The sequence below is a fragment of the Parasteatoda tepidariorum genome, chromosome 6, assembly GCF_982258835.1.
Source record: "Parasteatoda tepidariorum strain Cologne lab strain chromosome 6, Ptep-v5.0, whole genome shotgun sequence".
NCBI classification, from domain to species: Eukaryota; Metazoa; Arthropoda; class Arachnida; order Araneae; family Theridiidae; genus Parasteatoda; species Parasteatoda tepidariorum.
In genome coordinates, this window is record NC_141760.1 from 38,033,415 (window position 1) to 38,047,498 (window position 14,084).

General features: G+C 27.1%; 1 protein-coding gene across 2 annotated transcripts in view; it reads left to right on the forward strand.

Annotated features, from left to right (window-relative positions):
* The first annotated feature begins 3,416 nt into the window (after window positions 1-3,416).
* LOC107444074 (putative sodium-dependent multivitamin transporter) overlaps window positions 3,417-14,084 on the forward strand; it is a 33,609-nt gene continuing 22,941 nt past the window's right edge. The window contains exons 1-2 of one of the 2 annotated variants that reach the window (XM_016058148.4): window positions 3,417-3,609; window positions 9,333-9,670. In XM_016058148.4, the coding sequence (XP_015913634.1) occupies window positions 9,335-9,670 (336 nt within the window). In that variant the 5' untranslated portion in view covers window positions 3,417-3,609; window positions 9,333-9,334. The other variant, XM_071178812.2, reaches the window with a different exon arrangement.

Below are 14,084 nucleotides of genomic sequence, written 5' to 3' on the forward strand. Positions count from 1 at the left end.
ATATAGACCACTTTGGCGACCTCTGGTTTAGTAGATCGATTGATTGTTTTCTCCCCATTGCACAGTTTAGTAGATTGAAGGGTGGGACATTTTTCTTAATACCCCCCACTGCGCAGATTGAAAGCTGTGACGTATTTTTTATTTTCTCCTCTCTTTAGTTTATATTCATTACGTTTGACTATTAAAATAACCCACTTGAAGGCCTTATAAGAAGGCCTTCTCTCTAATGTTGGTTAGATCGATTTATAATCCGATGTTTACCCTCTTTTAAACACTCTTAATTTACCTTCCTTTGCACGCGACTTTCTTTTAAATTTTTGAGCAAAATATCGTCTATGTGAAATTAAAAAGTATAAATTCAATAAAAAAGTCCTATAAAAACTAGTTAAACGTATCTGTGAAATATTCAGGTGAATCGGTTTAAAATTGAAGCTTTTATCGTCTGTAAGATTAGAGGAAAATCTATTTATAGAAAATATTCGATAAACAAAATATAAAACATTGACCTACAGTACAGCAAAGAGTATTCCGCTATACGTTTTCAGATATGATCTATTACCATTGAAGATTCCTTAATGTTGAAAACTTAATAGCTCTTTGACTTTTGCTGTGCCATTTTGCTTAAACTAGAAGCGGAAGTGCCTTTATTTTTTTTATTTTTAAATTCTATGAAAACACGTTAAAGCTATTAAGCAGAAAACTAAATACTAATCAATCCATCATCGATACCTTAATTTTATTTTAATTTTGATATACATCTAGAACTTTCGTTTCTAAACAATCTTCCTGATTATAACAAGGACATTGATCTTTGAATATTATCTATCTGTGAAGTCTCCGATTCTTGGAAAGAAGAAATTTTGAAATTTTATCCCTATGTTTAACATTGATATTTTGCAACGTGACTTCCTAGATTAACTACATTTTCTTAAAAAATTAATTCCCACTTCTTTATTTTTTAATTTATTATATATATATATATAGATCGGTAATCTCTAAACTTAACTGCGCTTTTAACTACGTGACATTTGAATTACCCTAATGATTACATCACAGAAATTCAAGAATAATTTAACATTTTTCTTAAGATCCCACACAATTATCACATGACTCACAAGTAAAAATAAAGTGATAAACAATATCAGTAATATTTCAAGAGATAGTATTGTTGCTCTCAATATTCTTAGAACGTACAGGTTAACTTTCAACCAAATGGAAAGCGCTAAACAACCAGTAAGCAACAGTCGCAACAGCATATTTATTTATCTATTTGGCTTGACGTAAGTTTTACGTATTTGATGACCATAAAATTAACAATCAGGGAAGAATTAAAATTTAATCCTTTTTAAAGTTATCTCCGTGACTTAGATTGAATAAAGTTTAAATCAAACTCTAAAATATAATAAAAAGTTACAATGCTAAAAAAAATGTCTTCTGAATTTTAATTTTCCTTCCGCTGCTACAGCACAAATTTTCTAAGTCAAAATAATGCTGTAATAAAATGGTAAAACTTTTTTTTTTAAATCAAAATATATTATTGAAAATAATTTTGATTATTTAAGCATAAAAGTGTGTGGCAATTCATCTTATCATTTACAAAAATTCTATTCAAGTTTAGTCAGAGTTTAATTCTACACAATCACGTAATTGCAAAACATTCCACGGGTTTTCTTTGTTTAAAGCACATATTATTTCAACATTTTAAGCTCCCGGTTTCCGTTTGCGTGAAGAGGAAGAATACTTTAAAGATTAATAACTGATATAAAAAAACACGGTTTAAAAAAATAGTTTTTAGTTGCTAACTTCATGTAACTTCCTATTCAGCTAGTACTGATGGAATCAACTAAACAATTTAAGCAGACCAGATGCTTGATAAGTCCTATTATGTACATAAATTAATTTAATTACTATCTTTTTTATCCAAGTTTTTCTAATTTTACCTGAGTTATCTATGAGATGAAAGCTAAAGAAAAATCACCTTGAGTGAATGAATGAATATATATATATATATATATATATATATATATATATATATATATATATATATATATATATATATATATATATATATATATATATATATATATATATATATATATATATATATATATATATATATATATATATATATATATATATATATATATATATATATATATCGGAAATAATCAAAAATAATCGTAAAATAGTTTAGTTTTTAATTTAAACTTTTTCATACATTTAATTTTTTAAATATTTTTGTGTTTTATTTATGTTTTATTTTATATTTTAAAATTCTTTTAAAAAGCTTAAATTTTTTTTAAAGAAATAAAAATAATTTAATTACGCCTGATTTAACAATTGACTATTAATTTGTTTTTTATAATTTAGTGAGGTAAAGAGAGTAAACCACCGTCAATGACAATGTAAATAAAATTTTAAGAGAAATAGAAGTAGGAACCGAACAAGATAATTCAGTTATTTTAACACATTTCCAAAATAATTAATAAAAAAATGTATGCAGCTGTATGCACTTAGAAATTCATACAAAAACGAATTCTTCATTTCAATACAAATTACATCTTGAAATGTAAAAACGTATAAAAAATTTTATGACATCCTGCATTTCTGGGATAAAGCTTATTGCGATCAAATCAGAAGTCGTATGTAAAATCAGAGTCATAAGTAATGAAGCATTTTTTTTTCTATTTTGTATAGTAAAGTTTTTATTTTGTTCTATATTATGCTTTATTGAATGTGTTTTCCTATCGGTTTTAATGAAAAGGAAAATTAATTTAATCGTGCTTTTATGAACAAAAGAAAATATAATAGAAAGTGCAAGCAGAAATAGTTCAAATTTTCTAATAGTATAAACTTTATAAAACTATTAATGTTCAGCATTTATAGTGAATAGTGATTTATAGTGTTACCTTACAATATAAGTACTAACCGTATAAAGTACAAAATATGTCGAAATTGTTCTTCTTAGTGATATTCAAGATGTATTTATTGGAACCATTTCAAATTGGACTATTACAATTATGGTTAATTATGGTCAATTACTATTAATTGTACTATTTAAGGACTTAATGAAAACATATGATAGAAACATATAAAGGAAACATGTAATGAAGCTTAATAATTAAAACGTATAATGATATCCATATAATTTTGCATTTATGTTACTCAGAATAAATTTTGTATTACTATTATCCTTTTTATTACTATTATTCTACATTTATTACGATTTTTGAACATTTTTATGTTGTTTTTAATTGCTACCTGAATAAAAACTCTGATTAGTGAAAGTAACAAAGAAATGTGTATTGTCTCAAACTATATTGCATCACGCATAAACAATATGCTCTCGAAATGGGTAATGGATTAGTCACGTGGTTGCCTGTCAAGATCAACGTCATAGCTGATTATTAGAGGATGGATTCCTGATGAAGGGCTAGTGATTTCAGCATCTAGGATGCTGAAAACAGTGTTCTGAACTTTTCCCTGATACTTGTTTTATTTATCGACTGGGATTTATAATGATTTGTTTTATAAAGTTTCTGTTGATTAGATTAGGATAAAAAAAATTGTGATACTTCAGCATTTACAGGACTTTATGATATAAATTAGGTAAGCATTTTTGTAAAAATAAATTAGGGAAAATTGTTTTTTTGTTTTTTTTTTGTTTTTTTTTTAAATATGCAATTCTTACAGGCAGAAAAAAATGCAGGTAAAATTACTTTTATGTATGCTTATGACATTTCTGATAAAAAATAATAATTTTGAAAAATAAAAGAAACACATGCGCTATTTAAAACATCAATTTTATAATTTTTTCATTCATATGATAAGCATTCACCGGATATTTTGGTTTTAAAAATTATAGCTCATATTGTAACATATTTAGTAAGAAATACAAAACTTTAATGTAAATTCAACCGAAGTGATGATTTTTATGCTATGTTCTAAAGTATTAAGATAAAATTACTAAAATGTACTGCATTTACCAAAATTTATTGCAATTAATAAATTTTATCACATGTCTTAAAATTATACTTTGTAGTTAATTTTACCAAAATCATTACCAAAGCAATTCGGTGAGATTAAAATTTTCCTTTCGGTTAGTCTTTGGTTTTCCCATAGAGCCAGAAACACGGTAAACTTCACGTTATTCTGGTATATTTGATCATCCTTTTTTTCGCAGTGCAGTATAATCAAGAGAATATTGTATATTATAGTTTATATAATTTTATTATGACAATTGATTTGAAAAGCTTAACTTAATTCAAGGTTCCAACAAAGGTAGAAAAACAACATTCAAACGTAGAAAAAAAAAGATATTCATCATAAATATCATAAACATAAAAAATTATATTTACTAAATATTGACTTCAAAAATTTAAAATATAAATTACGAAACTTTTAATCAATCAACATTGGTAAGTGTGATAAATTGATAAATACATTAGTATGCAAAGAATAAATGAGTGTTATAAATAATTCATATTGTGATAAATTGTTCAATACAATAGTATGCATAATAAAAGTGATAGTTATAAATAATGCATAAATTGTTTGATTATAATTTGATATAATTCTATTTAATTTATTGCTTTAGTTGGTTATTTCCACTAATATAGTTTATGCCATATATAGCTAATTTGATAAAATACGTTTAGTATTTCTATTATTAGTTATTTTTGATAACAGTCATTCAAATATTTGCCCCAAAATAAAATAAAAATATTAATTAATTAAAACTACCTCTAAGCTGCCCTATAAAAAAGTTTGGTGTATATTTGCTCCCAATTTTGGTATTGAGGAAAATTATATACACTTTTAGGAACAGAACTGTAGTTATCATGCAAGAAAGTCTATAAAATTGACCAAATAACTATTGTTTGCAAGCATTTGTGCAAATAGAATGCTAAAAATATGGTTGTTTTCCAAACAAACAGTTTTTTTCAATAAAGCTGTTAAATTGATTCTAATGAGCATGGAAATATGTGTTATAATACAACAAACAAACAAAACGTGAATAAATATATAAATATATAAATAAACAAACAAACAAAATATGAATAAATATATAAATATATAAATAAACAAACAAACAAAATATGAATAAATATATAAATAAAACTGTAACAATAAAAAAAGTAAAATAAAATTTAACTCCATCAATGGTAAAAACTTTTAGTCAATCTCAATGTCAAAAATGGTGGTATAATACACTATAATTGCTCACAATTTGCAAAATATAGGACAAAATTTCTCAGAAAGACATTTTGGACCAAAAAATATAGATTTCACGAAGAGAAATTTTGAAAATAATTTCTAAACAATTTTTTGAAACTTTAAACATGCTTTTATAATTTTATAAATAAAATTGAGTGTCGATGGCCTATGCTAGAAAAAATTTATCAGAAAAAAATTTATTTATCCTTTATCCCATTATTATCCCACTTATTAACCTTTATTTTGCAGAATAGCAGTCATTAAAATTATTTTTCCCTAAAATTATGATAAGTAGTTTAAGTTGTAGCTTTCTTATGCAATTTGAAATTGATATTAAAAGTTGGGGTGAAATTTTAGAAGTGACATGCATATTACTGATGACCTACTTTGGCTGTTTACTCAATATTAATGGAATGCTTCATTTTGAAACTTTTATTTAGCTCAAAAGTGTAATTTTTAAAGAAAACGGCGAGGGAAAATTTCACCAAAGATATTAAAATTCATTATGAAATTTATGATCCATTTATTAGATAATATAGAGTTATAAAGCTTTGGAAATTTAGGTCACATTTCTGTTGATTAAAAATATTTTATTTATTTTGCATCTAATTTGAATTTGCTGTACTATAAAAAAGCAAAATTTGTGATAACTCAAATTTTAAACTTTATTGTTCAGTAATCAATATAATATTTTTCGGAGTGTGCGAAATAAAAAAAAAACTGATAATACTAAATATCCTTTGATTTAATTATAACATTTTAACGCACTTTAACTTACAGCATTTTAACGCATTTTTGGAACTCAATTTTAATGTTTTGAGGGGCTAGCGTACAATATGTTAATTATTGCAGACGATATCTTAGATTACGAAATAAAACACAAAAATGTACTTTCTATGAATAAACTTACCTTTTTTTGATGGATTTCGATTCTTGACCCTTAAATTAAGGGGAGGGGGGAGACTAATTTAGACAAGCTAATGGTCGAAAGTTCGGACCCCTTAATTTTAATTTTTTTCCTCTGCGAATTTCATCTTAGTTCGAGAAATTTTAAAGCGAATTAAAACTCATTTTTGCACAAGATTATAAAATTGGTTTATTCAAAGATTAAATAATTTGTAGTTTTTACTTATTTTTAATTATTTTGTTTATTAATAGTTTAAATTACAAGGTAAGGAAATTTTTACGACGCTTGTATGTAATTTCAAATAGCAGAGTACACAGTTTGAATTAAATCGGACAAATAAATCTCGAGAAATTCAAATAACTTCTAAAAATTGGATAACTCAGAAACTACGAAGGTTTGCTTCAACCTAGGAAGTATGATTCCAATAGTTTGGTCAAGACAGCGATCGAAAGTTTGGAAGTCTTAATTTTATTTTTAATTTTTGAATATACTTATACTTATCATCGCTAACTTTAATTTATAAAAAAGCTTATTTGGGAAAATTTAACCTGACGATAAATGATAATTTAATGAAAAAATAATATTTAAAAAATTTATTTACTGATAGATTTTAAAGGATAGAATAATGATTTACACCAGTTAAAAAAATATTTTGTCTGAAGAGTTTTGAAATATCACGTTTTACAAATTTATATAATGTATTTGCTTCGTACATTAATAAATCATAACAATTCCTTTTCAATGGAACTAGATTCCTTCAATGGCTACATAGATCTGCTAGATAATAACAGAAAGAATAAAGAAAAGGGGGGAAGGAGCAAGGTTAACTAATTCAAAAAGGATATGACATCAATGTTATTAAAATGTAGTCAAAATACTATTCACAAGGTTATTCAAATTAAATTTCTTATCAACCGTCATCTTCAAACATTTTATTTGAATTCAACAAATAAATATAAAGATATCACACTTTAATTTTAATCGAATCTAAATTTATCTGTATTTTATTAATTATACTAATTATAAGAATACTAGTTATAAGTAAGTAAAATAATGCTATTTACAACTCGATTTAGAAAAAAAAAATTACTAACTAATGTAACATTACCATACCTTACTTACTATACCTATGTTAGTTTAATGACATATTTTCATTAAATTGTTTTTCAAAAAGAAGCTTAAAAACAAAGATAATACTAAGCTAGAAAATTCCTCTCTTACATAGTCTGAAATTAGTCCTAACAATTAAATTTTCTATTTTTTTATTTCTATGAAGTTTATAATTTTAAAGTTATCCAGTAATCTATTCAGGGTTTTACAATTATTATTAAAAGTTGTTTATTTTTAATTTTATTTCCCAAACTTTACGTTAAGTACTTAGTTCTGTATCTGCCTTAATTTACAACTGATTCTCAACACGTAGAATTATTGCCATTTAATAATGATACTAATACAAAATATTTTTTATGAAATAATTCCGTAATGCAAAGGAGAAATAGCTATAACTAAATAGTTACAGAGTTATAGATTTGACTCAGTTAGTACTATGCATGACATATATGGATAAGAGATATGCCAAGTAGAGACGATTTATGTCGTTTTACTTTTGCTAAATATTGTCTTTAATACTTTCGTATAGAACACTTGATGCAAAAAAATTTTTTTGCTTCAATAAATAAACTTTGACAGGAAAAAGTGCGAGTGTAAAGTTTGCGCGAGCAATGAAAACTTTATGACGTAGCAAATTTCTGTTGAAAATTTTAATGAAGCAGCACATTAGCAACTACAACTTTAGACAGTGCACTCTTACCCTAGCAGCAAAATAATTAGGGCCTTCATAGGGCTAATATTCATGAATCTTGGCTCAGTAGGGATTCAAAGGGCCTTTATTTTTCAGATATAAGCCCTAATTTGAATTTTCGGATTCACCCGATATCTTTACAACCTATATCGGCCCTATATAGAATTGTCAGATTCAGCTGATATTTTGTATTCATTATTTAGCCAATGTAGGTTCTATATTGGCCAATGTAGGCCCTGTATATGCTATTCTAGGACCAATGTTAAAAAATCTAGACATCCCGATGTTGGTCGCTTGGTGCATGGTTTTATAGGACCCATATTGAGCCAATTTTGAACCCATCTGGGTCCAAGGTTAAATTGTTACTAGGGAAGTGATGCACAGAGAAAAAAAATCTGGTGAAATTACTGCACTAATGGGTGAAACATTTCGGTAAAAAAAAAAACAACATAATTCTGGTAATGAAACCTAGATATTCGGTATTTAAATCATTCTTTGGTAATTTTCCCTTTTCATAAGGTTGCGGTTTGCTGTAAATTTTGGTGTTTTTAATTCCACTTATTTAGTAAAAAATACAAAACAAAAATAACCGAATAATTAGTTTTCATGCCATGCTTTAAGATATAAAATTACCAAATTTTAACACATATCGCTCATGAGCTGCAATAGCTGCGCAACTCAAAAAATCATGTTTTGAGATAAGTGGGTTTATAGTTTTCATTGCCAATAAAAATGCATAGAGAATGCTTTAGTTTGCTTAAACGAAGATTACCTTCAAGTTGAATTATGAGTTCGCTAGTATTGCTGCTGAAAAGAATGTGTAATTTCATATCTACACACGTTCTTAGTCCAAAAAACGTGTTTTTTCAGTTGTGTCACTATTGCAGTCCATCAGCGATATTATAAAACAATATTTTATTGAAAATATTACTGAAATTATTACCAAAGAGCTTCGGTAAAACTTACTGAGTTTTTTTTGTCTTTCCATAAAACCAGAAACACATTAAAATCTACCATATCCAGGTATATACTATACTTTTTATTCAGTGAATGTTTTGTGTTTTTTAAAGAATGAATGCTCAGAAGCTAATGGACTTGCCATTTCTAGACGTTTATAAGATTTCTGGAATATAAGTTTCCACACACTGCAACAGCAGGAGGAAACAGTTGCTATTTTATAGTATGCACGCCATAATTTTCACCAATAAAATTAAAAGGGACAATTTGAGTAATAGCAAAATATGACTAGCCAAAGATTAAATTAAATGGTTTAATTACAAAAATACTCTAACAGCATTATTTAATACATCAGCTGCAAACCTGCATTTTGAGATAAATAGTTTGGGAGGCATGTTACTTATTGGTTGCGTTATTTATTGTTTCTAATTCTTCTTAATACAATTTCAGCTATGTCTGTTTTACTTGGAATCACAGATTACGTTGTAATCGCCCTCATGTTGGCGGTGTCAGCATCCGTTGGTATATTTTTTCGTTTCACCGGTGGTCGACAGAAAACTACCCAAGAATTTCTGATGGCTGGTAAGAATATGCACATATTTCCGGTTGCTTTCAGCTTAATGGCAACATACATGTCTGCAATATCAGTGCTGGGCGTGCCATCAGAGACTTACTTGTACGGTACGCAATTTTTCATATGGATGCTTGGAATGCCATTGGGCGGAGTTATTGCTTGTTATGGATTCCTGCCTGTATTTTTTGACATGGACGTTTCAACAGCATACGAGGTAAAAACATTATCTTATAAGATTTCATTATTATTTTTATACGAGAGGAAACTAAAATTATTTCCCCCTGAGCACATGCAGCGAGTTTGTATTGCGTTGATTCATATGCAGGTATTGCATTGCATTCTAGAAATATTTTGCTTGTCAAAAAACATCCACTATCTTGAAAATAGCAGGTTAAAAATATAAAACAACCTTTTTTTATTTCGATATTAAGAAAGTTTAATAGATAAATAATTATACTGTTTTTAGAAACTAAACTACAATAACTCAAAAAACGTTTATTTGTGGGAGATAACAAAATTACTATAGATTGAACTTAAAGCAATAAATAATGATAAATGTTTGATCACCTTTTTGATTGCTGTTGTTGTTGTAGTTCATTTTCATCGCACTAGATCTGTACAGTGGGCTATTGGCGACGGTCTCAGAAACATCCCTGAGTCTGATCCCTTTTTAAGTCCTTAATATCTGAATAATAAATGGAATTTATGTATAACAAATGGTGCTTTTACTATGCACTAAAATATCTTAGTATTGGTTTTGGAAAGTTGGAGTGGAGAAACATGTTAAGTAAAGTTTCAGAAACACTTAAATTATTTAAATTAAAGACATGTTATAATAAGTAATCAAATTATAATGTTAGTTTCTCCAATGAGTGTTTTAATAGAACTGGAGGCTCCGCATATTGATAGTTCAGATCATCGACCAAATTGATTTGTTTTCATTTATCACTGTTTTTCTTCTTAAAAGTCAATAAAAAAAGATTTATTTTGTTTATAAAATGCATAACTAATATAATTACATTTTTACATATTCTTAATATGTTAAACGTAACGAAATAAAAGTTTATCCAGCTTTGAAAAATAATCAACGTGAAATGCAGAGTACGTGAAAAAAATTAAATTTATAAATGTACAATGTGCAACACAATAAAAGAAGCAATAAAGGAGAAGTTGCTTTATTCATAAATAATATAAATGATAATCTTATATGACAGTTAATATGACAGTAAATCTTATATGACAGTAAATCTTATATAACAGTTCCCATTGGAAACAGTTTTCTCTCTTTAATCTTTGTATTTTTAAGATTTTTTTTATAAATATTAAGATTTATATAGACAACATCTAATATCTCTCTCTATAATATTTTTGATTTATTCATTTTTTTGTTACTTTTGACATGAAGTTGAGCGCAAAATTATAAAATGAAAATCGCGAAAGGGATAAATTTTTCTACCACAAAGAGTAAAAAATTATTGTTTGAAGAAAAGGATTGCAATAATTTTTAAGCACTGTGGAAAAGAAAAGAACACCTCTCGTTTATTTTAAAATTCAAAATGGTTCTATCAATACGTCAAGTTTCTACTCAGTTGGCAGAGGGCAGTTGGCCAGAGGGCAGTTGGTCAGCATAGCCTATTATTACTAGAAGTTTAACAATTAATAACTCTCGAACTATTTACCAAACCGAAAATAAATTTTTTTATTTCATCGAAATCCTTATACAATTTTTCAACATTTCTTAAAATTTATAGCTTTTAAGTTTCATAGTTTCTGTGAGCAGCAAACCAAAATGGAACAATAAATTGAACGCCTCAAACAGTGCCGGCCCTTGCAATTTTATGATATTGAAAAAAAGTTGTTTCTAAGTAGTTTCATGATATTTTCCTTTTTTTTAATAGTTCAATTGTTAGCTTCACGGTACATAAACCTCCACAAAGAGATTCCATAATAACGTTTAATTTCGTATTTTTCAATTACTCGAATGGCTTTCTATGGCAAGTCACGAGTTTTTTCTTCATATTAAAAATCGTATGAGCTCTTAATGAATCGTATGAGACTGCGCTGATGCTGCTTTTTGGTGTTCAACTTAACACTATATTTTGTTTTGATGCTTAAAAACTTTAAAATTTAGATATTTGAAATTACTAAAATGTGTAGAACAGTGTACAGCAATTTCAATATAATTAAAAAATTAACATTTAAAATTTAGTTTGAGAATTATTAACTATTAAACTTGTTTAAAAAATACTATACGGGCCGCTCTACAAACAGTAGGAATGCAGGGCAGAAAGAGCTGAAATTTGGCATGATGAAAAGGCCATATTTGTTTATGCATTTAGCAAGGAGATTTAATTCGAAATTTAAATTTGTTTGAGAGTTATTGCAATTTTAGGCACTTCATTGCAATTTTTTCCTAATTTTTTTCGATTTCGATACATTTTGCTTTGCTGCTCTGAAATTTCTAAAATTTTGATATTTGAAATTACGAAGGTATATAGGAGCTCGATTGAATAAAAAATTTACGATTCCAGAATTATTAACAGTTAAACTTGTAATAAAGGAAAACATGTTGGTCGATATACTTTTGGCTAAAATGCAAGTGCAGAGTTGAAATTTGACGTATTGAACGGAAAAAAACACTGATAAAATTACTGTACTGCATGGTATGGTATTTCTGGTGAAAAAAAACATAATTATAGTTAACAAAAACAAATATACGGTATTTAAACCACACATTTGGCAATTTTTCCGTTCATATAGTGACGGTTTACCGCATATTCTGGTATTCAAAATTATAGCTCTTATTACCGCACATTTAATAAAAAAACTTTTAAAACACTATTTTACTGTTAATTTTACCAAAACAATTACCAAAGAGCATTGTTAAAAATTACCGAGCCTTTTGGATTCCTATAGAGCCAGTAAAAAATACAAAACTGAAAATTAAATTTAGCAAAATAAATAGTTTTTATGCTGTGCTCTAACTATTAATATCAAATTATAATATTTTACTACATTTATGAAACTTTATCACCTATTACTAAAACTGTATTTTATTTTTAATTTTGCAAAAATCATTACCAAAGCACTTCAGTAAAAATTACCGATCTTTTTGGTTTTCCTATGGAGCAAAAACACAAATATTCTGGTACTTTTGACCATACTTCCTTTTCTCAGTGTGATAGGACCTTTTTTAATCATAAACTTAACGACTGATTTTTTTTTCAAAATTCCTATTTGCTTGAAAGTTATAGCAATTTTTCTGCGTCTTCTTCTTTAAATAATAAATATTTATCCTTTGTTATAAAAAAATTTAACTCGCTTGTGATTTTGATTTTATATGATAGCGCTTGATTTTGTGTCAAAAGTTTAAAAAAATGAATAATTAAAAAAAAATAATGTGGAAATTAGATGTTGCGTGATTTAAATGATAACATTTATATCAAAATTTTTAAAAATATGAACACTGAGAGATAAAACTGTTTCCAATGTTTCCAAGGCTATAGATAATTATTATTTAAAGCAGAATAGAGGAAAGTTCTAGGGAAGGCTCTAGCCCACAAAGGGATGTCATGCTAATGGAAAAAGAAGTTACTTAATGCTAACAAACAAAGTTAATTCTCATTTATTACTTCTTATTGTGTCGCCTTTTCTGTTCTTAAGTTTAATTTTTTTCCAAGTATATTAGATTATTTTTCAAATCCATTTATCATTTTACTTAGTTACGATTATCATATTAATAAATTATGCTTCCATAAGAATTTAATAATTATATATTTTATAAGCAAAATGTTCTTCTTATCGATCTCATAGAAGAACCACTTTTAAAAATATCAAGAGTGGAAGAACGGCTTATGTCCATGAAAGATGATTCCAAGAAAGAAAAAAAATTGTGCACAGACAGGAACTATTTTTCAACAACCCGGTCAATCTTTGCAGTATAATAATAACTCTCGGGGGTGACCAATTTTCCACGTTATTGGTTTTCAGATATTTGATGATTTTCAAAATATAACAGATGACAATCCTATCCTAATTTTTGTAAGAAATGGACGTTAACCGTTCTTCTCCTTTGATCTTCAATGGTGAATGAGAAGTAATTGCGGGGGCTAGTGAACGAAGCGAATAGAGGGTGGAGCCTTTTAGCAAAAAAAAGTTTATTTCGCTACTTGTTTCCATTGAATTGAACGATAAGCTGTCATATTAAAAATTTAGCCTATGTATACTTTCTTTATATAATTTACTTCGAGTTAAATGTAACCCTTGAGTCACATGTGGTTATGTCACATGTATTCATGTCACAAGTATTCATGTAAAGTATTCATGCCACTTGCAGCTTTATTTCATGTGTATTCAAATTGATTGATGTTATAATGATATGCCATTATGTATTGCAATAATTACCTACATTAGTAGTTTCTGTATCTTCTGAAAATTCATTCATAAAAGTAAGACTAAAATAGTCAACAGAGTTTATTTAAAAAAAAAAAAATAAAAAAAATTAAAGCTTGAACAAAAGTTCGATGAACAGTGATCTCTAAATAGGTTTCATCTGCGAAGTTATATTAAGAAGGTCATGCTGAATTCCAGAAACGAGTTAATGAAACTAAATTGTTGAGTTTGCGTTG